A 24,783-nucleotide genomic window follows, 5' to 3' on the forward strand; every position below is an offset into this window, starting at 1 on the left:
TCTTCTTGAACTTTCCATGATAGTTAGCATAATCTGTTGGATACAATACCGATGTTGGACATAGGGTGGTTGCCACATTGGACCCAAAGAATCTATTGTTGCTTTGGTCCTAGCTCTAAGATCTGAAATGACACAGATTTTCCCCTCGTGACAACATGTAAGTGTAAGTTTCTGAGGAAAAAAACCCAAGAATATGTATCTTCTCCTTCAACAAGGGCAAAAGCAACTGGAAGAATGTTACGATTACTATATTGGACAACTGCTAATAGTAAAGCTTGCGTGTATTTTCCATATAAGAATGTCCCATCAACTGTGGGTAAGTCCAAAAACGTTGGTAGAATTGGCATCGATCATGAAGCACTCGATCATTGTGGTATGCATGGAAAGTTTCAAAGTCGACAATTGTCCCAGGATTTAATTTTCACACTACCCTAAACCAAGTTGGTAGTTTGTTGTAAGATGCATCCCACTCGCCGTAAAGTTTTTTAATGGCATTCTGCTTTGCGTTCCATGCTTTCCTGTATGAGACAGTGTACCCATATTGTGACTATATAGCTGAAATCAGTACCGCAATAGCTATATGGGAGCTAACTTTGACCACGGACATGATGGCTTGGCAGATAATGTCAGAGTCCAAGTTGGGATGATCCCTCCAGCACAGCATGTGTGAGGACCGTTTTATACTGTTAGTTCCCATATATTGTTTTTCCTTTTCCTATTCGATACAAGAACCATCTAGTTGCATCTGTTATCACGTTGGACACAGTGGCAGACATACTTTTCGATGGTGGAATAGTCGACTCTAAACTGAACATAATTACGAATGTTGTAATTTTTAATTGTCATCATCGATTCTTCTTTGGATGGAAACTTCATTACTTTATATAACTCACCGTCATTGACTGATGAGTTAAATATGTAGTCACCAACATTAGGTATATTCGTAAATTCTGGCATGTACATTGCACCATAGTGAGCTTTATTCATGTGTGTTGGAGGTTCAGTGTGTACCTACATCATCATTATCGGGGTCTATGTTGAAATGCGGTGATTATGGCTGAAGAAATAGTCCGGTCTCAGCACCATCTACACTTGGATCAGAAAAAAGTTCTTCTGGTGAAGATGAAGGTTCCTCCACGATGCTGACATTTAGGTCGAACAAGCTAGTAGTTGAATGTCTTCCCCTTGAACTTGAAGGCATCTCGACATTGAGGTTGAAGAAGGTCACGGTTGAATGCCTTCCCTTGGAACTTGAAGGCATCGTGTCAAATGAGTATTGCACAGATTGTTGCGTTGAAGGAATCTCCATGTTCAGGTCAAAGAAATTGGCATATGAATGTCTTTTCCTTGAACTGGAAGCGATGTTGTCATACCAATTGTTTGTGGAGCCACCTCGGTACAGATAGTAAGAAATTGTTGATAAATGTCTCCCCATTGAACTTGATGGGATGGCATCATGATGTGGATTTCCCATTAACGAGTTAAAATCATTACATATTACTTGAGTTGGGCTATCAACTTAATCAGCTTGTTGAGCTAGCCTAAAGTGGGAGCATGATGATATACCACAAACCACATACACTTCAACAAATGTCGCATACATATGTGTATCGGCGTCTGAATATTGATTCTGAGAATTAACCATAATAGCAACATCGTCATCGTTGTAGAGTTTGAACGATGTATAAGTTAACAGAAATATTGCGGTTGGAAATTTGTTCTGAAGTGAGGACAGTCTTCTAGTACTTCTAACATGAATATTCCTTGAAATTTTAGTGATCAGCTCTTCAAGAGTGATGTTTCTCTTGAAGGGTATTATGACAGAATGATTTGATGCGAAGACGAAGTCGGTTTCATCTTCCCGAATTTCTCCATCATAATAAACAATAGCTTAAATACGCATCATTTTGAGACTTTGAAAGACCGAGAGTCTTATATTCAAAATATGTCTAATTAAATAAATAGTATATAAATTAAAATGTAACCTAATCAAAAAAAATTAAAAAATTCACAATAATTTAAATAACACAATTTCATATTGTTACCATATCGACAAAATGTTTCGAGGTATGATACCGATTTCCAATTTTACAACCGTAAAAAATAATATAAAATAATTAGTACAATAAAATTTGTTCAAATAATTAAATATAAAATAAATATAATATAATCAAAAATAATTTTACCTTATAAAAACAATAACAAAATTTACTTAGCTTAATAGAAGTGAGAATAAGAAAGTAATTTTGGTGTGGTGATGTTTGCATTCAGAGTGACAGTTATTTATATGGGAGGGAGAGCGTTTAAAAGTTGAGTTTTCAGGCTCGGGTAATAATGGAGTACTAATAATTCAACGTGCATAATGGAAGGAGTGTATCACGATCTGCGCCTTTCGTACGTGTCAGAATCCTGTGAATGTACGGATAACGATCCACGCCTTCTCCTTACGTGGCGCTAGCTCAGATATAACCTACAAAAAAACACGAATGACGATCTATCAGATAGAACCAGCAAAAACGCAAATGACGATCTACATTTTATTATTATCGTGTCAAAGTGTGATACTTCAATATAAACGCCTTGGTAGAAAGCTTATTATCGTGGAAAATTCTGCTATGAGACGGTTAAAAAGTATCAATGGACCGTCGTGTTTTTTTTTTCTTTTTTGTTAAGAATCTCAGGCGCATTGTCAATTTCAAGGAGCCCTCAACCAAAGCTATTTTGCTTTCTTCTTTTTTTCATCGAATAAGTTTTTTCTCCCCAAAAAAAAATAATAATTAATAAGGTAGTTAATTAAGCAAAACACGCATTTCGATGCGTGCACCCCATAATCGCAATTGTTTTTTACTACCGATAAATATTATTATCTTCCTACAGTATCCCCTAAATTTCAATTTTATGTTTGATTTAAAACTTTAATTAATATTAATATATTTTGTTATCATACACAACTAAACTATAAAATAATATATATTATTTTCAAATTTTATGTACAATTTAAAAATCGACATGATTATGATTTATTTATAACTATCAATTAAAAATATATTTTATCATAATTAAAAATATAAACTAAGGTATATAAAGTGTGAAAGAGATTTAATAGCATTTTCATTCTCTATCACTTCAATCTTAGTTAAAACATATTTTTTTTAAAAAAAAATTAGATCAAATATTTAATGAATTTTTATTATTTTAAATTTAAATAATTTATCTCTAACTTACCTCGGTTATTAAATAAATCGTTGTTATTCTTAGAAGTCACGGGTTCGAACACCAACGACTGCAGCAGGGTGATTGAACATTCATTGTCAAATAATTAAAGAGTATTTAGAATAGATATTACTTTATAATTACAATAACTTAATAAAAAATTAAACAATCTTAACTACTAGATACGACCATGATATGAATCTTAATATAACAGCGATATAAACATATTAATTAACAAATGTAATAAAGATATTGTGGAGGAGGCAGGACGGCTGAGTTAATTAAAAGTATGTATGTCGAAAGAAGGAATTTTCCCAATGGAACAAGCAATCGAGATGGATGGCGTATATGTGATAAGCATACTTCCTAATTATTATATAAATCGTGTTACTCATGCCGTGTAAAACAATTGCGCCCTCCGCCAACAATAAATTAAACTAATAAAGTAAAATATTAAAAAAATTAAATTAAATATTTAAGTTCTTTTGTTGACGTCAAATTCTAGTGTTTTACCATGATCAATTCAGACCTATCTGTAACGTATATATGGATACAACGGGTGAGTTTTACGATAAAGATTTATTATATTATTACATACATAAGGACTCAAACTCGAGATCTACTTAAACGATAACAAATTATTTACCGCTTAAGTTAATAATTAAATATTAGTATTGTAAAAAAATGTTCTAATAATAAAATTTTATAATATTAATTTAAATTAAATAATCAATAAATTAATACAAAATAATTAATAAAAAACAATTTCACCCTCTTATTGTTCAATTCGCTTTTCATTTTGTTCATATTATATTCTATGATTTGATGTTAACATAGGATTACAACTAAAATATAACATGATTGTTTTTAAAACACGAATTGGTTATGGGTCGAGTGGTTGAATAGATTTGGATTTAGTTTAGATTAGGCATGTAAATGAACTAAACGTTCTGCGAACCGTTCATGAACCGTGCGGCGGAAAGTTCGTTTATGTTCGTTTATTTATTAAATGAACGAACATGAACGTGATTTTGCGTTCGTTTAATTAAATGAACGAAGATAAACAAAGGGTTCATTTATGTTCGTGAACGTTCGATTATATATTCGTTTATGTTCGTTCATTTATGTTCGAACAGAGGGCAAGTTGAATATGTTACGAAGATTATTGAAGTTGTTTGGATTTCAAGAAGATTGTTTTATTGAACAAATTAACTTTAAGACTTTATTATGTTCATATAGCTTATTTATGATTTATGTATGTTTTTTCCATATTCGAACAAATTAACTCTAAAGTTCCAGGTTATATTAATGAATTTTAAGTTGTTATTCTTGTTGTTTACTTTTTTTACATTCATTTGTTGTGTTCGAATAAGTTTGTTTTTTGTGTTTGTGTTGTTCGTTTATGTTCGTTCGTTTGTGTTCGTTTATCATTTAAATGAACGAACATGAACAAGCCATATTCCTTAATGAACGAACATGAAAAAAAAAATTTGTTCGTTTATGTTCATATTCTTTTATGTTCGTTTATTTATTAAATGAACAAACATGAACATACCTCCGTTCGTGTGCGTTCGGTTCGTTTACAAGCCTAGTTTAGATACAATATTACATGAATAAAGTTATTTTAGTGTTTAAAGAAATAACTGTTATTTTTAGAGGTTTTGAATTCGAGTATAAGAAATTATAAGACATTTGAGCGTTCATTGTCGAATGATTGAGAGTCTTGAAAATATATACTACCATCTGTAAGCACAATAGATTAATTAAAAAAATAGATATAATATTTTTATTCAAAACTGTTTTTCTTTTAATTCAAATTAAATAATTAAAAACAATTAAATCTAATTATGATAGTTATAAATATTAATATATATTGTTTATGATTTATGAAAGTTAAGTGGGATTTAGCTAATTTCCGCATTATTCCTCAAATAAACGGAAGACTTGACTGAGGTTTGGCAAGTAAAAAATAAGTTACGTTTTCAATTTGGAAATGAATTATCAATAATTTATTTTGATTCCTTCAAAAAAAAATAAGATAAATTACACATTTAATACCTAAATTATTAGTTTTAATCTGTTTTAACCTAAACTTTTAATTTTTTTTCTAACTAATGTCTGATGTTTAGTTTTTATTTCGTTTTAATGCCTCGTCGTTAAAAACTTAACGGGTGATATGCATGTGATATTTTTTTATGGTTAAATTGCATCATTCATCACTCAATTATCTTCTTACTTCTATTTTGGTCACTAAAGTTTAAATTTTTATAAATTTAATTACTTAATATTCAAATTACTCCTAATTTAATCACTCTAACTTTCAAATTTAATTTTTTTTATTTTTAATTATATATTAATAAAATAATAATATAAAATGTCATGTCATAAAAATTATTAATAGAATAAATTGGAGTGGTTAAAATATGAGCAATTTGAAAGTTAGTACCAAAATAGGTGTGGGAAGATAGTTGAGTGATGAATGATGTGATTTATCCACAAAAATGCGTTAAGTTTTTAACGGCGATGTACTAAATTAAAATAAAAAACTAAACATTGGACGTGATTTTGAAGAAAATGAAAGTTTATGTATTAAAACATGCCAAAATTAAAAGTTTAAGTACTAAACACATAATTTACCCAATAAAACAAAACAAAACATCGATGGCATAAGACCTGCCAATTGCGTAATGTTGCAAGCAAAAATCACAAAAGAACAATCCTTTTAATCAATCATTTCATTTGCCAAACTTCCAATGTGAAAAACCCTTTAATTTCAGCAATGTAATTAGTAATAATCATGGGCAGCGAGAGCAGTCAATAATTTTAATTAATCTAATCAAATTGATATAAAGGCAGTCAATTAAGCTGATTAAACGGGCCAATCAAATTGTATAATATATATACTTAAAACAAATAAAATAGTATGTATGATGCACGAACCAAGCGAACTCAATGATTAAAGAGATGTTTGTTATCTCTAGAAGTTTCGGGTTCGAACACCAACAAATGCATGATATTTAAACGCTTATTGTCAAATGATTTTGAGTCTTTAAAACATATATTATCACTTGTAATCACTATAGGTTAATAAAAAAATAGTATTTATGATAATTCGACTGATTATTCATTGTATTTTCAAAAAAAAAATTAATTTTTTCATCTAACTTTTGAATTGTTCATGTTTTGACCACTCTGAATTATTTTATTATTATTTTCATATGATATGACATTTATTATTATTATTTAATATACAAATAATTTTATTATTATTTTGAAGGTCGACGATGGGCGGTGATTATTTTAAGTCCTTTTAAATTTAATAATAATAAAATATTATTCTCTTATTTATTTTAAATTATTTTTATTAAATAATAATAAAAATACCGCATTATATAAAATAAAATAATCTAAAATGATCAAAACATAAATAATTTAAAATTTTATTGAGTAAATTAAAAAAATTAAAAGTACAATGAGTAAAACTTCCTCTTCATTTGATCCAAAAATGGGAAATTGATTTTTTAATTTTTTTAACAAAAATACAAATCAAAATACCAACAATTTGTAAAATATTATGCCCTCAAATGTATTTTTTTTAATGAACAACTCTACTCTTGTGAGAGTTGCATTTTTTTTACTAAACTTGTCGGTCTAATTTTTAGATAATAATATTTTAAATTTATTTTTGACATATATTAATTTTTATGATAATTTTATTTATTTTTTAATTTAGGTTATAGATTTTATTTGTACTTTGATCATAAATATCTTTTATTGATCAAAATTATTAATTTTAATTGGTTGTCACAATGTAGACTAAGGATATTAATCAACTTCTAATTTAGATTATGTGACCCTCTTAATCCAGTTTGTTATATTTCTAACATCGAAAGTTAAACTCCTAAAGTTACCTAAGATATATAATATCTTATCCTACTAAAACAACGACATTAGTTTACGGTTCTTATCGAAATTAATATGATTAGTTTATTTTGAATTAACGGACCAAAAAAAAACCAAACTGACCAAAAAAATAAAAAAAAATCAACCGAAATTAACGGATCTAACCTTTAAAAAAACACATTGGATAGAATAACCAAGAAAAAAGCTTGAATCATTTTTCCGAACAGAAGTCACAGTTTTAATTTTAACTTGGTTAAAAGGAGAAGAAAGAGGGGAAGGAAGAGGTTGAGTATGGTTTACGCCAAATGCGTCGTCCGTATTCCTTTTAACAAACCCTTATTCTATAAAGAAGTCGCACTTTCCCTCTCACAACGTGACAATACCCACCTTCCTTCTCCCCCGTCCCTCCACAACTTTTCCTTTCCTTTTATGTCCTCTTTTCCCCTTTTCTTCTTGTTCCCCCTCGTTGATATTCTCTACTACTAGTATAAGAAGCCAAACTGGGATGCTGCTGCTGTTGTAGGCTCAACTGGGTGCCCCCCAACTGTTGTTCTTTATCAGCATCCATCTTCTTCTTGGTTTTGGGTACCTGTCTTTTTAATGGAGAAGCTTAACTTCGTTAAGGATGGTGTGCTAAGATTGCCTCCTGGGTTTCGGTTCCATCCAACCGATGAAGAGCTGGTGGTTCAGTACTTGAGAAGAAAGGTGCTTGCTTGGCCCTTACCGGCTTCCATCATTCCTGAAGTTGATGTCTGCAAAGCCGATCCTTGGGAATTACCAGGTTGGTTTAACTTGACATTGAAAAAAAAAAAGTAGTCTTCAGGAGAAATCGACTGATACATTTTGATGTTTATCAGGTGATTTGGAGAAAGAGAGGTACTTTTTTAGCACCAGGGAAGCCAAGTATCCCCACGGGATCAGATCCAACAGAGCCACGGTTTCGGGTTATTGGAAAGCAACCGGAATCGACAAACGAATCGTGACTTGTAGGGGGAACCAAGTGGTTGGTATGAAGAAAACATTGGTTTTTTATAGAGGAAAACCACCGCAGGGAACTCGGACCGACTGGATCATGCATGAATATCGCCTCGTTGCCGGAGAAACAACAGCCTGCGGTGCCCCACACAAGAAGAACCAAACACCGGTCAGTTTCTTGGTCTAACCATTTCGTCCCAACCACATTGTTGTTTTAATTACGCTGTGTTTGGTCTGTCAAATTAAACGATTTTGTTGTCAAAATGTACGCAGAGCCATACGGCGGCCGTGGAAAATTGGGTGCTGTGCCGGATATTTTTGAAGAAAAGAGGTGGTTGCAGTACCAAAAACGACGACGAGAGCATCGAGAAGGGAGCAGGCAAAGCAAAGACAATGAGGCATGTTTTCTATGATTTCCTGACCAGGGAAAACCCCGACTTAAATATCCCACCTTCGGCCTCTTCTTCTTGCTCCAGTGGGATCACACAAGCTTCAAATAATGAAACGGACGACCACGAAGAAAGCAGTAGCTGAAATAGTTCTTATTTCAGAAGAAAACCTTGAAAAAAAAACAATCCCAGTTTCGCACTTTTGGTTTTCATCATGTATCAGTAGTTGGGCATCTGATTACCCAATCAGAAGAATAACCCTCTTTTGAACCAAAGAGCTTCAGCACGCATCAACTGTTATTTGAATACCAAAACTTTGTTAAGCACATGGTTCGAAAGTTAAACAAATGTCATCGTGGAACATGTTATGATTCACTTTTGCATATGAACATGCAGAGGAAGTTCCAAAACGCAGGTCTGAGCACAGAGAAAGTAGAAAATTAAAGGCACACTAATAAAAAAAAGCATATGTTAGTACATCTCTGTACATATATACATTGTTGACTTCGACAAAAACTGAGAGCTTTTTTGGGGAGGACAAGAATAAAGATATGATATTTGGAGATCAGAATTTGCACGGTGATGGTTGCTGGGAAAGGCGAAATGGGGTTGAAAAAAGAACCCAATTCTCTCCCACTATCATCTCCACGAGGGGATCGAATGTCCAGATTTCTTATCTTCCTATGCAAGAAAAACAAGCAGACATTCTGGGACTGATTTTTTTTTTCCAGCATTTGCTACAGCTGTCGCATGCTCAGAGTAGGTCCAAGGTTGCAAGAAAACCGGTTTAACTAAAAGTGGTATTACTATATGATATGACCAGTTGGTAGGAGATGGCGGTGAGGCTTGGCCTTTGGGGTCCAAACCAACTGTCTCCCTCCCCCAATCCTCAAGTTTCCTTTTTTTTTTAAAATTTTAAGTGATTATAAATATTATTTATTTAAGATTTCTTTTAATTATTAAAATTATACATACACGATACATCTTACCGATATAGTTATTTAAATGTAAAACATGTAAAAAGAACAGTATTTTCTTTTACAACACATTAAAACTTAATCTAAGATTAAGCTCTTAATAATTGAACACGGACACCACAAAAGGAGTTAATCAGTAATCACCGGTCAGATCATAACTTAATTTAAGTGTTCCTTGTGCGTAAAGAAAGGTACGTAAACCCTTTTTTTCTTCTAATTTTCCACTCCACCCCTTAAAGCATTTCAAATTTTATTGCTAACCGTCAGCACGTATGTAAGATAAGGGCGTTTAAGTTTTAAACATTATTACCCTGCGATCCGACTCTAATAATAATTAATAGGGTAAATTATACCATTGACTACTCAACTATTTTAATCCTTTTATTATTACCACTGATCTTTCAATTTTGTCAATCAGGTCACTTATATATTTAGTTATTGCAATCAAGCCACTTGCTATTAATAGTAGACAAAAATACTGATGTGATAGTAAATAAAATTGGTATAATTCTATGTTTAGTCCTCAATACTTATATATTTTATTAATTTAATTTAATAAATTTAATCTTTTAATCAAATTATAACATGTGTCACAATATGAATGGAAGATATTTTTTTAATTTTATTATTTATGTTCCCCCAATCGGATAGTGACACGTGTCACGGTAAGATTGGATGAAAAATTAGTATTAGAAGAAGAAATGACACAAGTAGGCAAGTTGGGATTCGACTAGGGATGGGCATGGGTCGGGTTTTTTGTCCACCTGACCCGACCTGAGAGCAAGAGAGTCTCCACCCGAGACCCAATCCGACCCGACCCGAATATATGACATAGAAACCCGGCCCGCCCCGACCCCAAATAATAAAAAAAATATTTTTATTCAATAAAAATAATGACTTGATTGAAAAAAAATAGAGAGGGGTATTATTATAATTATCTCTAAATATATAGGGTAAAATTATATATATTTTCGGGTCGGTCGGGTCGGATCCCAAATTTTTTATAAAAAATTCAACCCGATCGGGTCGGGTTTAAATGCCCATCCCCAGATTCGACCCTGTGCGAACAAGGATCAAAGTCAGCGCCCGGGCCACTAAACTAGGACCCTTCAATTAACATACCACTATAATTAACGAACAGCAGAAGAAAAAAATTAAGAAGTTATAATCTTAGCTTCTTCTTTTTTTAATAATCTCATATATATATATATATATAACTCAATTTTTAATAACAAATATATCAAATTATTTGAAAAAGTTAACAATAATTTATATATATATTCATTAAATTAAATTTGTTAACTTCAGTGATAATTTTAATTTTTTACTAATAATTTCATATATATATATATATATATCAAATTATTTTTATTGAAAATGTATGAAATTATTTTTAAAAAATTATTTGATAAAATTAAAAATAATTTATATATATAATCATAAAATTAAATCTTTTCAACTTAAGAAGTAATTTTAATATATATATATATATATATATATATATATATATATATATATATATATATATATATATATATATATATATATATATATATATATATATAAACTCAAAATTATTTAAAAGACTTAAACTTTTGAAAAAATTTAACAAGAATATATATAACCATTAAATTAAATTTTTAACTTAAGAAATAACTTTATTTTTTTATTAATGTTTTTACATGTTTTTAACTTAATTTATTTTTATTAAAAATATATAAAATTATTTTTAAAAAAACCTTAAATACTGCATCGTTCCATTCGATCTTCACAAAACATTATAAAGACTAAACTTTTGTAAGAAGAATAACAAAAAGGGTAAACTAATACCATTGACCATTTTTTTTCTTTTTCTGCCATTGCTTACAACATATAATCTGAATGCTGCAAACCAAGCAGAGATCTTAGCTTAGTAGTTTGAGCGCTGACCTTAAATCCCTATGACATTGGTTCGAATACCAGGTCCCTCTTCCTGTTTCATTTCTTTCTATAATATTACTTTTTCATCCAATCCAATGGTATCACGTTGGGTGGAAAATAAATAATAAAATAAAATAATCTTCCATTCATATTGTGACACATGTTATAATTTGATTAAATAATTAAATTTATTAAATTAAAATTAAATTAATAAAATATATAAGTATTGAGGACAAAACGTATAATTATACTAATTTTATTAATTGTTACGTTAGCACTTCCGTCAATTGTTAAAGATAAATGACTTGATTGCAATAATTAAATAGTTAAGTAATCTTATTGACAAAATTAAAAGATTGATGATAAAAATAAAAGGGATGAATTGTTGAGTGATTAATGGTATAGTTTACCCTGATTAATAATATATAAAATATAACATTAACAAACAAACAGTTTTCCCCCATAGTACTACAGTTTTATTTTAATTCTTAATTATTATTTTGCCAAACTCTGGTAAAATTAGGGGAGCAGAGGCCTACTTTTTGAGCATTAAGGTTTGACTCCCATTCAATGTAAATTATGTGTTGATCTTTTAATACTTTTTAACTGCCATCATGTGTGGATCGTCTTTAAATATTTCAATTATTATTCTCATTCTTGTGATTTTGATTTATCATATATTTGTAATTTTAAAAAATAATTAATAATTTTGAATAAGATTCTCTTTCCTTATGACATGATTTTTTTTCTATTCTTGTGGTATGCGTTTTCTTTGTTCTTGTGACACGATTCTTATGTTTTTCGTACGTTTTCTGCATACATTTTCGATCGTTTTGATTCTCACACAAAAACCATCACGACATTTATTTTCTGATTGGTTAGTCGATGGTCACGTATAGTCAGATTCACTCTTTTGGTAAAAAAGTTGTTTGTCAATGTAATCAGATTGTGCAGCGAAGCAGCCTGTCAGATTATTTGGTTCGCTCTCCACTCCTTTATCACTTCGTCAAGCGTCTCATTCGACAGAAACAATGATTTTTTATGAAGGTTATTGAGTTTTGATGTTGGTCATCATTCTCATCGAAATGTTTTTTTTTTCGTATCATTAGTTTTAATTGCTTCTTTTGTACTAGTATTTTGGTGACTATTATCTCCAAATTTCTCTATATTATAATGCGTTGTAATTTTTATTCCTTTCATTATTAATAAAATCCTGTTGTCATTGTTCGAAAAAATAATTAATAATTTTTATATTAATCCATTGAATATTAGTTTAGTTAGTAAAAATGTTGTGCAACAACCTAAAAGCCACGTGGAAGCAAGACACCTGTGGACGGCACACAATTACACCTTGATTATCGTCCATAATTGAGGTAATTTACTTTGTCATAACAGAAAGGCAAAACCAAAGTTGAAAGTTGAAAAAATACAGAGATGATGACTAAACATATTAATTCAATGCATATTGTATATATAAAATCATACAAAATTGATTTGGAAAGAGTGATTAAAGTTTAAATCCGATATATTTTTTATTTCATATTTTGAAATTAGATTTAAATATTTGAACTTAAACATAAATATATTTTAAAATAAAGAAGAGATATGAGAGAGAAAATAGAGATAGATGTATATTTCATTAATTGATGAGTACATGAACCCCATATATATATAGAGAGAGAGAGAGAGAGGAATGCTCTCTAATAATTATGATACATGTGAAGAGTCAAGTCCTTTTGGTATTTCATCTTATCAATTAATTGAAGAATGCTAAAAGTCACATTAACTAATAGATGTAATAATGACATCCACATAATATATTCATAACACTCCCCCCTTAGATGCATATTATCAAATTGTGTCTCGTTAAAACTTTACTAGGAAAAACTCAATGGGACAAAAACCTAGTGAAAGAAAATAGTACAAAAGTATACGCTTGACATGCTGTCTCATTAAAAACCTTACCTCAAAAACCTGTGGGATAAAACCAAGGTCAAGGGAAAAAGAGTACAACGCGTATTTACTCCCCCTAGTTGCTACATCACTTGAGATTTCTAAGGTGACACACTCCAATGTAGTGTAATAACTTCTTAAACACAGATGTAGGATATACCTTAGTGAATAATTTGTCAAATTCTCACTTGAACCGATATGACTAACCTTTATTTCTTTAACTTTCTGAAGGTCATGAAGAAGAATTTAGGTGCAATGTGTTTTATTCTATCACCTTTGATGTACCCACTCTTGAGTTGTTTAGTGCATGTTCTATTATCTTCAAACAAGAATGTTGCAGCTTCTTTTCCATATGATAAACCACAGTTATTCTGCATGTGCTGAATCATAAATCTCAGCCATACACATTCATGACTAGCTTCATGGATTGCTAAGATTTCTGCATAATTATAAGATGTCGCTGCAATCGTTTGCTTCATGGAGTGCCAAGAGATTGATATACTAACATATATAATAAAAATATATCAGTCTGTGATTTACCATTATGAGGATCTAACATAAATCTTGTATCTGCAAAACCAATCAACTTTATTTCTTTTGTGCCTTGGAGATAACAAAATACTTGCTTAACTTTAGTTCAATGCCTTCGAGTACGACATGAGCTAAATCTTGATGCCAAATTTATAGAAAATGATATATCAGGTCGGGTATGACTGACAAGATACATCAATGCCCCAATTGCACTGAGGTATGATACTTCGGGATCAAGAAAAACTTCATCATCTTCCCTAGGACAGAAAGTATCTTTACTCGGTTCAAGTGTTCTTACAACCATTGGGGTAGTCACTAGATGTGCCTTATCCATATAAAATCGCTTTAGCACCTTTTCTATATACGTTGATTGAGGCACAAGGATTTCGTACTCGACCTAAAAAATACACCTTTCATCCGACCCAAACTCAACCCGTCTTTTTGAGATAAAATCCGTACTCGACCCAATCCAATCCAACCTAAAATAATATATTTTATTAAAATATTTTTTTATTCAATAAAAATAGGATTTAATTAAAAAATAATAAATAAAGGGATATTATTTCAATTATTTCTAAATATATAAGGTAAAATTACTTTTTTTAAGTCAGGTCGAGTCGTGTATTTTTCACCCTAAACCCGACTCCGACCCAACCTAAACATAATCTCTAAAAAATCCCGTCCTGAACCTAATTTTTTTTTAAAATCTGACTTGATTGGATCAGAATTCCTCAGGTTCGAGTCTCATGCCCATCCCTCTAAATTATTACACTGTCAAAAGTATTGAATTTAACACCCAGTTTACCCCCCCCCCCACTTCAAATGTTGCAATGCCTTCTTTCGTTGCCTCCCTGCAAGGATCTTGACTTCTCACGGTAGTTTTCTCCCCTCTCGGATTGGGACCCCGCGAAACCTGAATTCCATTTCTTTTGATTGTGCAATTTTTTTCCTTCTGATTGCATTTCGCTTTTAACGTTTTCTCTAAGATTATTTTCACACCTGCTATCAATTAGTTTTCCATTTTAGAGCCCGACCTGTTGGCGATTCATACAGGCCTGTTCCACATGAGACAACCCATTATCTTGTAGATCTTGACCCAAAATATACCTCTCACCCATTGAAGGGATCATAATTCAGTCAATGACCTCAATCGGAACATCTAGGAGACCAAACCCATTTGAAATAGATGGTCCTATGCTATGGTTATTCACTTGATCACTTCCTTATACTCATTCGAAAGTCCACCTTCACCTATATCCAGATTCAGTAAGGGCCCATTTCCAGATAAAATTGGAACCTGGACCATTCCCATACTACTATGGATGCGTTTGGTTCACGGAATGTAAGATTACCAGTGAAAATAAAAGATTATTAGGGAATATGATTACTGGGAATGTTGTATTTTGTGTTTGGTTGGTTTAGCAGGAATGTAAGATTATTGTGTTTGGTTAAAGGAATAAAAGATTATTAGAATGTATATTTAACCAAATTGTCCTTATTATATATTTGGTTTTTTAACAAATTAGAAAATATTTATTTATTTTCTTTAAAAAAATTAAATTCATAAAATTTATATAATTTTTTTACAAAATTAAAAATATAAAAAGGTTTAATGAAATGGTAAAATTTTATTTTAACCCCTAAACATCATATAATATTTTAATTATAGTTTTTTTTTTGTAAATCTAAAATAGTTTGTAATTTAACCTTCGTAGAATTTTTATTATTCAATGACATAATAAGAATATTTTTGAAAGAAAATTTTTTTAAGGGCATTTTAGGCCAAAACACTAGTAATTCAAAAATATCAAAGGAAATGGAGATAAAGATATTTTTGGTAATATATCCAAAAAAATCTACTATTTATAATATAAGACTATCGGACCAACCAAACGGAGAATGTGCATTCTATTTCTATGAGAATCTCACGTTTCTTCACCTAAAAGGAAATAGACCCCACGTGATTAGCATCTGCCAAACAGACAACCGCTCTCGACTGCATCTGTACTTTTCAACTGACAGAGATCAAAAGCCAAAGCATGACTGTCTCCATCCACCTTATCATCAGAATCATTATCTTCCTCTTGATGTCTGGGGAGCCCATCAGCCACACTAAGGTCATCATCGTTCCCATTCTTATCGAACAACGACCGACCGTCGATGAAAATGAAGTTCCCTTCTTACGTCTCTGTTCTAATTTTAATCATGAATCTCATACCATTGACAACTAGAGGGACCCTATAAGGTATAGAAGACTCGAATTGAACTTCAATCAGGACCCTTGTGTTATTTGAACCGATTGCGGGACAAGGTGTAATCGTCGATCTTGTTTGCCGACCCCTATCTATTACCTAAATCAGTGAAATATTGCTTGCTCCAAACATGCAAAGGAACGTCATGTAACACTAACCATTCCTTTACTCTCCTCTTCCCGTCGAAACCTGCCAACATTTCCAAGCTCTCAAACCGATATTTCATAAATTCTTCTTTCATGCTCTAACAGACTTGGTAATCTTCAAAACTAGCAAACTGGAGAACTGTCAATTAACCAAACCAAGGGCATACTTTAACGTCAAACCCATCAGATCGTACTACATCCTGTACGATTCAAGGGTTAAACATTCCTTTAATCTGACGAACGCAACACCCACTAGAGCATCCTTAAAAGATCTCGAATCTTTGAAGCCTGATAATTTTCTCCAGAACTTTCGACCTTCCACCCTTTCGTTTGAGACGCTTTGCGGACTTTTTTCTGAACCCTTGCCACGAAAACCTTAACGACACGACCATCAATCTTTCTTCCATTGCCATTCTCCACTACACGATTGGCTTCAATCAGGTTTTTATACCTCACGAACTTAAACGTAGTCTGACTATGTCTTCTTTTGGTATTCTGATATGCGATAAAGACATCCAAAACCTCACCGTACGCCTCAAAAGCTTCCCTCAGTGCAAACTGATGGACCCTCTTGCTGATGTTGTCCACGAACACTTCAACCCCCTACCAGAGACGAACCCCTCGACTGCTCTCCCTCGTTGCCTTCTCGATTACCTAATAATCTAGACAATAACAATTTGAATTTTTTTCTAGTTAACCATAATCTTTGGTTATGGTTTAATGATTCAATATTTCTCTTTTGAAAATTCTTCATATCTTTTTTTTTTGTTGTCCTCCCGGTTTTAAGGCTTTACTTTAATTAATACAGATTGACCCACGTCGCACATCTGATTTTGGTGGGTGAGTCTCCCAATAGAGACTTTCTGCATACACAAAAACTCGAATGTGAGACATTGCTTATGCAGAATCAAACTGATTACCACTTGAATCAACCCATATTGAAATTCTTCATATTTAATTTGATATTTTAATTTTTTTTAAAATATTTGATATTAAATATCATAAAATAAAATTAAACCCTACCCAAAATGATTGATGAAATATTTTTTTTATAAAAACAAATCAATTAAAATTTTACACATTGGATTGAACTCATATTTGATTCAACTCGAAATAATTCAAAAATCTAAAGATAAACTTGATCTTAAAATTAATTTATCCAATATTGACTCGATTTAATATTTATCCAAACTAATAATGATTTAATCTGATGTTTAAATGGACTCAAGTTACTACAAATTCAAATTAAATTCAAATCATATTTAATTTGATTTAACTCCGAATAAACTTAAACCAAATAAAATAATAAAAGAAATAGAATAGAATTTACTTGACCTAAATTCAATCCGAAAAACCCGATTGCCGTCTCTTATCATATTCACAAATATACAAATATTATTGTTATTTAATCTGACTGACTGACCGACCATCATCTCTTTCTCTCCCCTTCTCCTGCAACTATTTCATTTCCACAAGCTTCCAAACAAAGATAATTAATGGAAACTGAGATTCTCAACGTTTATTCTCCTCTGCCATGTTGAAAATTAATCAAAAGACCATGGTTAATGGGTGTTACTCGATTTCTTAACTCCAAAATATGCTTATGGCAATAACCGTTTATTCTTCGACTGAAAAGATCTTGTTCATCCATGGCTTATGTTGAGTTCAGGGTTAAGCTGGGAATTCTTTGTCAAAATCGACATCGGCATCATCAGCATCTTCTTCTTGCTTCTCCTTGCTATAGACGAAACCGGGTGTTGGTGTTTGTGGGCGGTCACCGGATATGACCATGGTTCCTGCTGAAAACCTTCCTAAACAACATCATCTTCTTCCTCACGGCGGTTTTTACGGTTATTGTGGCGGCGGCAGTGTATATACGGTGAGCTTTGGTCTTATGAGCCGTGTTCATGAGTATGATTTTCACACCGAAACTTGTTTAGGAATAGGATCTGATAACCACATGGCTGAAGATGAATCGACAACGAATAGTATTAATGAGGCGGGCTCTAACTCTAAAGATAATAACCATCAACAACTGGAATTAGAGAGAGATGAAGGTTGGCTCCAACTCAGTATAGGCGGTGGTCGAGCTCAGGCACCAAGATGTGATCGCAGCAAGCATGATCAAGGCGATCCAACGGCCAGAAGAGAAGGGTTGATTGAGCTTGATCTATTACCCGGCGGTGGCAGCTCGCAGCGAGCGAGGCCATTAGCTGCTATCTATCATATGCCTGAGTTTCGAGCTCCGTCACGTCCACCACCGCTCGTGCATAGTTTTAGTACATCTTTATTCTTTCAGCACCACCACCAAGGGATCAGCTCCACGTTCCCTTATCATGGAGAGCTTAGCTCGTCGTCATTTAGGCCGTTACCAATAAATATAGCAGCGGCTCCTTCAGCCTCCTCCTCTTTTTGTTCTTCTTTGGTGCCATTCGGGTCTTGTTTTGCCAGACCATTTCCGGTGCAACCCGAAATGGATGTCGCCGGGCCGAGCTTGGATGTTGGAATCATTGATCCTCCTAGAAAACCCAATTCTGGCATTTGGTTTGTGCTACAAGCATCAGAAAACCAGTAAGTTTCTCAAAACTAGGACAATATTTTCCTCATTTTTTACTTCTGTTTGAAAATTTCTGTCGAAATTCAGTTTTTTTTTTACAGAGAAAAAGAACCGTTCCTGCCTCAGATTCCAAAGAGCTACCTGAGAATCAAGTAACTACACTTATCTCTTTGTTTTTGTTCCAGTTTATCACATTCCACGTACATTGTTTTCTCCAGGCTTTCATAATTGTTGTTATTTTGCCTTACAAACTTATTTCGTGTTTTTTTTGGGTGGAATATTCAGAGACGGGAAGATGACAGTGCAGCTATTAATGAAGTATCTGGTCAACAAGCTGAGACTGGAAAGCGAATCAGAGGTATTTAAACAAAAACACATAAATGCAACTCCCTTTGTTTAAATTAAATGCTGCTATGTTTTAGAGAATGACCTGCCCCATGCTTCATTTTCCATATCTTTTTTGGTTTAGATTTCCAAAATACAACGACATAAACTTCAAAAACAGCCAAAAAGAGATAATCAACCCATCTTTTTTACCAGAAAATTTTTACACGACATTGTAGGTCTTGGTTGGTGCTCAGGGCATGACAGAGACATCAGAACTAAATGCATGCTTTTCTCTTCATACATTTAGGTGGGAAGTAAATTTCTAGGGTACCCTTTTTCTTAGGGAACATTCATTAGGCCTTTAACTCGTAGTTCATGGCTCTAAAGATTGTCTAATATAAAATCTTGGTCGGTACCTATAGCATATTAATGATTTAGCTTGCAAGCCATGTAGTCTATATTGGTAGAGTGTCCCACACTAATAATACACTTAATTTTAGGATAATTCGTGTGTGAAGGTAAAGGAAAACCCCTCAATTACTAGTGTAAAAATATTTAATCTTATATTTTATTAATAAATATTCTCTATCACATCCATTATGGATATTTTCAGAGTCCTAAGCAAAAACTAAAAAATATCTTTATAAAATGAAAGTATAATTTATTACTTTGAACAATTAATTCAATATTACATAAATAAATTATAGAAAAATAATTAAATTTTATGAAAATATATTATTTTTTATTACTTTATTAAGAGAACACCTTAAAGACAACTAAAAGAGAATAAATATAGAAAAATTGAATGCATATATGATACATAGCTTGATTTTGAATAATAAATAAATAAAAATAGTTGTATATTACTTTATTGTTAAATTGAGAATGAATACGACTAAAAATTTAAGAATATTTGATAAACTAAAGAGTAAGATTTGAGAAGGGAGAAAAGCATGATTAAATTTAATTCAAAATTGAATAAATAAATAAGATAAATGGAAAAAGAGGGTCAAAAACTAAACATTTTACTCCTATGAAATTATAAAAATTAAGGGCCCTAATTATAAATATAAAAAAATTGGTTAAATTTAATCCAAAATTGGATCAATTAATAAGAGAAATGAGAAAAACTAAAATTTTATGAATTATAAAAAATAGAGGCCCTAATTATAAGTATAAAAAAATTGAGGCCCTAATTATAAATACAAAAAAAATTAGGGCCCTTGAGCAACCGCTCAAGGTGCTCCCCTTAGAGTCGGCCATGTTCTCTATAAAATTTATTAATTTTACCCTAAAATATAATCATTGAAATAATTTAAAATGAATGGTTGGAACTAAAATTTTATACATTAGCGTTATTATTATTTTGATTTCAGCAAAAAAGAATTTGAGAGATTAACTTGAGATAAAGAAAAAGATAGATATTGAGATCAATTAATTTATCGAGTGGTTAAAGATGTTAATGTTATCTAATGTTGTGTGGATTCATACATTAATATTCATTTAAGAAATATAATATCTCGCTACTCAACCGAAAAATTGACAGATGATTATGGTCATAATTAGCTAGCCAGGGTTACGTTACATAATCTATATAATTTGTGAAGTGTTAGTTAACAGTAATTTGGACTTCCTTCATTTGTCCTTTGTGGCACCCCCAGACAATCATTTGCCTGTCTTGTCTCCAACATAAAATATGTAAACCAGAATGAGGACATGCTCGACATTCTGGTTTGTTGTGCCAGTATCGATAATATATTGCAGTCTTATGTATATATAAGTCAACTCTTTTGCCATGGAACTGGTGCATATATATAAATACTTTTTTGTTTCTTTCCTTCCACTTCACGCAAAAAAGTAATCCAGATGAGATTAGGATAGTTTCTAGTTTTCATATAATAATACCAATCAATCAAAGCCCGTGTTACAGCTATTGCTGGTTTATAGTCTCCGCCTTTAAAAAAATGTGCAACCAACCTCAAAACATCATAATATACATATGTTCACGGATGTGTGTCATGCTCGCCTTTATATTCTAATAATTATAATAATAATAACTTCCCATGTAGTTGTTTAGGTCAACAGATGCCATTGATTTGGAAAAATCCTTCGCAACCGCCGGATGATATGGCATCTCTTTTGTCATATCTATATATGGTATAAAATCAAGTGTATTTGTCTATTTTTTAACCTGAGTATCTGATCAATAGATTAATTAATTCAAATATGATATTATAGAGAGATTCATTATAGGACTGATCATTCCAACTTAATTTGGTCTGTTCACAACACTAAGATTCGGAGTTTGAACTTCTGACCTTAGTTAAAAAATCTAATATTTTTTATTTTACTATTCGAAAATAATCCCCTTTCCATACAATTTTTAACCCTAATGTTGTTTTGTCTTAGATTAGGGTTTGTTTTATGGATAAGAAATATCTCCTTAGGTTAGGCTTTGTTTTAGGGATAAAAAATATCTCATATCTCACATGGCATGCAACACAAATGTTCAAATGATTAGTGTTATAAGTGATTTTGAGCATAGGTGGAGGATTATTTTCTCTCTAAAAAAAAAGTATCATTAGCTCTTGCGTTAATGATTTTTGTGCATAGTACTAAAACCTAGGCGGAGAATTATTACCCTTTTACACCATAACCATTGCGCATAATATAGACAAACATAGCCCAATCTTGTTATCTTGGGCAATAATCAATGCAGGGAATGGCCAAAGAGATGGCCTCTCTTGGACATAGTGGGAAAAAAGGTTTCTTTGATTTATCGTTTTGTTCTCATATTTTTTTAAAGTGCAATAATGCATTGACTTTAGCAAATGAAAACACCTTAATCTTAGGGTTTATCATCTCCTCCTCCGTTGACGCTCGCATAAAAAAAAGAAGAAAAAATGATAGTAAAACGTGTAGTAAAATTATATCGTAGGGCCACGGAGATCACACGTGGACCCTATCGTTCTCAAAACCCTTCCCCATCTGCATGCGCTATTGCCTCCTTTCGTCACGCTTCCGCTTCTTTAATCTCAGCTTCCATACACCTCATCCTAGGGGCCATCAAAAAAATAAAAATAAAACCTTTCTAAGTGCACCACTTGGCTGGAATATTTAAACACACCTTCATTACACCACAACCAACCACAAAAATATATTAAAAATAGAAAATATATATATCCCCGCGTATTTTACGTTGGGGGAACACAATGCATGAGGGATAATTCCACAATAGAATCATTCCTAGTTGTTGAAAAAGAACCAGATAAATAAATAAAAGCATAAAAAGACAAACGAAGAGGCTCCCTCATGAAAATTAGTTCTTTACTGTTGGTGAACTCGATGCATGCAGCATGGAATATTAAGTTGAATATCAGGGGAATTTATTGTGCCCTTTGTCTTTCATCAACATCCATTATTTGATTTTACTAATCCCGTTTATCCCCACATTAGCTATCTGGTTTTACTTTTATATATTTAAGAAATAACTAAACCAAGGGGGGGAAAGCAACACCTAGCATTGGCCTTTTACTCTAGATATTAGGGTTTTTTTTATTTAGGAAGAAGGAATGCAACGTGGACATGGGACGTGATTCGTGTATGTGACACATGTTTGAGTTAGGGTTTTGTAGTTTTTAAGTGTAAACTATATAGTTTTTTTACTTAAATGTTTGGCGTATTGGTATTATATAATTTTACGCATCATTAGTCAATAAGATAACATAAATGGTTACAAATAAATTTAATTTTAAACTTTCATATTGATATTTTATCATTTAATTAATTAATGATGCATATAATTATACACTGTTAATATATCAAATATTATTATTTTAAAATATTAATTTTTATTTTATAGATTAATAGTAAGTTATTGATCTAAGAAAAAAATGACACAATATATTTAGTTTTATGTTTCCTAAAATAATTTATAATTATATTTTATTTTTGATATAATAACAAATTTATTTTTTAATATTTACATTTAATCAATTTGGTTATTATTATTATTATTTGTTAAATTATACTCTCTTTTTTAAAAAAATAAATTTGGTTTTAAAACTTTTTTAAAAAGTTCAATTATTGTTTTTATAAAAAAATTATTAAAATATTAATTTTTTTAACAATTTCTTTTGAATGATGGAGATAAATAATTCTCATGATGTATACTTACTAATTTTTTTATATTTAATTAATTAATTTAATTATTTCAGTGAATTCTTTAGTGAAAGTATAAGGGATAAATGATTTTGTCTTAGGAGTAAAGTCAAGGTGGGTGCCCTAATGATTATTTCGGGCAGCTTAAGATGGTGGAAGTAACGGGCAGTCTTTAGACGGTCGATTTACACGCCTGACCGCTGACCTAAATTGTATAGTTAATTTGTATTATTTTCTTTGCTTTTTGGTGTTTAGAGGAATGAGGATGAAAAGTTTGATAGAGAAATTTTATAGGTAAAATATAAGTTTCAAAGAGATGGGGCATAGCATACCACATAGCATGGACAAGACGTATGCCACTGACAAAGCATGACTTCACCCCTACATGTAAATCACTAAGCAAACAAACAATAATCAAATACTAGAAAACAAATGAAATTGCATGGCCTCCCCACACATGTTCATACATATTTCGTTAGTTTCAAGTGAAAGACATAAAATTATGCTCACTTTGTCAACAGAGAAACCAAATTTAATTTAATCCCCAATGGTTTGAACCAATATTGTACAAACAATTATGAAAAGCATTCTTTCGTTCTCATGCCTACGCATGTATTGATATAATATGGCTAACAATATAGTTTTCATGTTTTTAATTTGGTCAAATGCTCTTGTTCGATTGGTATTTGTTAAATTATATTATCAGTCTATATATCAAGTGTTGATTATAAATCTAGTTCATATGTCTTTTTGAGTTTATCATTTTAAATCTTAGTAGGTTAGTCCTATTTAGGGATCTCAGTGGATCAAGTCAAATTTTTAACCAAACCTAATCTGAAAATTATTATTTTTCATTTGCATCCGACTCGATCAGGGTTTAGGAGGGTTTCCCGACCTAATTTGTAAGTTAGAATCTACACCCATCTGACATAAATATATTTATATGTAAAAAAAATCATATTCATTAAATAAAATAATAATCTAATTAAAAATTATAATATATAGAAATATTATTGTAATTATCTCGAAGTATGTAAGTGACAATTACTCTATAATATCATGTCGGGTTGGGTTTTTTCACTATAAATTCAAACTTAGTTCGATCTCACCCTTCAAAGAAGAAAAAAAACAACCCAATTGAGTTGTGTTGGGTGAGAACCCATTAAATCCGGGTGAGATGACCTTCCCTAGTCATATTATCCATATAACGTTTGAGTAAATCGAAAAGTATTAGAGGTATAAAAATTAACCAAAATAGGGTTTGGAGTCTAAATCTATAACTTATGTAGAGTACATGGACTAAGGAAAGAATTTGAGCTTTCCTTTTAATTTCCTTTTATATTTAGCTATCACATTTACATTGAATATAGTAAACGGGTTGATGGTGAAAAGCAGGTAGAGATAAGATGCAAAGGGCAACAGCTCGAGCCTTTCCTGACGTTGCACCAAGTAAGAGATGAAATTTGGAGTCCAAGGGAC

The 24,783-nt window shown here is 31.5% G+C and overlaps 2 protein-coding genes and 1 long non-coding RNA gene across 3 annotated transcripts; 2 read left to right on the forward strand and 1 right to left on the reverse strand.

Moving 5' to 3' along the window:
- Nucleotides 1-7,407: 7,407 nt before the first annotated feature.
- On the forward strand, nucleotides 7,408-8,791 carry LOC120178102 (NAC domain-containing protein 83-like). Its single transcript, XM_039184047.1, has 3 exons — nucleotides 7,408-7,897; nucleotides 7,974-8,260; nucleotides 8,365-8,791. Exons 1-3 carry the CDS (start codon nucleotides 7,717-7,719, stop codon nucleotides 8,623-8,625), a joined length of 729 nt encoding a protein of 242 aa, XP_039039978.1. The 5' UTR covers nucleotides 7,408-7,716; the 3' UTR covers nucleotides 8,626-8,791.
- A 7,720-nt stretch (nucleotides 8,792-16,511) lies between these two features.
- LOC120178235 (polyadenylate-binding protein 4-like) lies at nucleotides 16,512-18,050 on the reverse strand. The gene is made up of 2 exons (XM_039184155.1): nucleotides 17,961-18,050; nucleotides 16,512-16,862 (listed from the first exon to the last, which is right to left on the reverse strand). Exons 1-2 carry the CDS (start codon nucleotides 18,048-18,050, stop codon nucleotides 16,512-16,514), a joined length of 441 nt encoding a protein of 146 aa, XP_039040086.1.
- Nucleotides 18,051-18,767: 717 nt separating this feature from the next.
- On the forward strand, nucleotides 18,768-24,783 carry LOC120178127. Its single transcript, XR_005521496.1, has 4 exons — nucleotides 18,768-18,830; nucleotides 18,918-18,968; nucleotides 19,102-19,174; nucleotides 24,700-24,783. It is a non-coding gene; the product is annotated as an uncharacterized LOC120178127 (long non-coding RNA).

The sequence above is a fragment of the Hibiscus syriacus genome, unplaced genomic scaffold, assembly GCF_006381635.1.
Source record: "Hibiscus syriacus cultivar Baekdansim isolate YM2019G1 unplaced genomic scaffold, ASM638163v2 tig00112344_pilon, whole genome shotgun sequence".
Classification (NCBI taxonomy): domain Eukaryota; kingdom Viridiplantae; phylum Streptophyta; class Magnoliopsida; order Malvales; family Malvaceae; genus Hibiscus; species Hibiscus syriacus.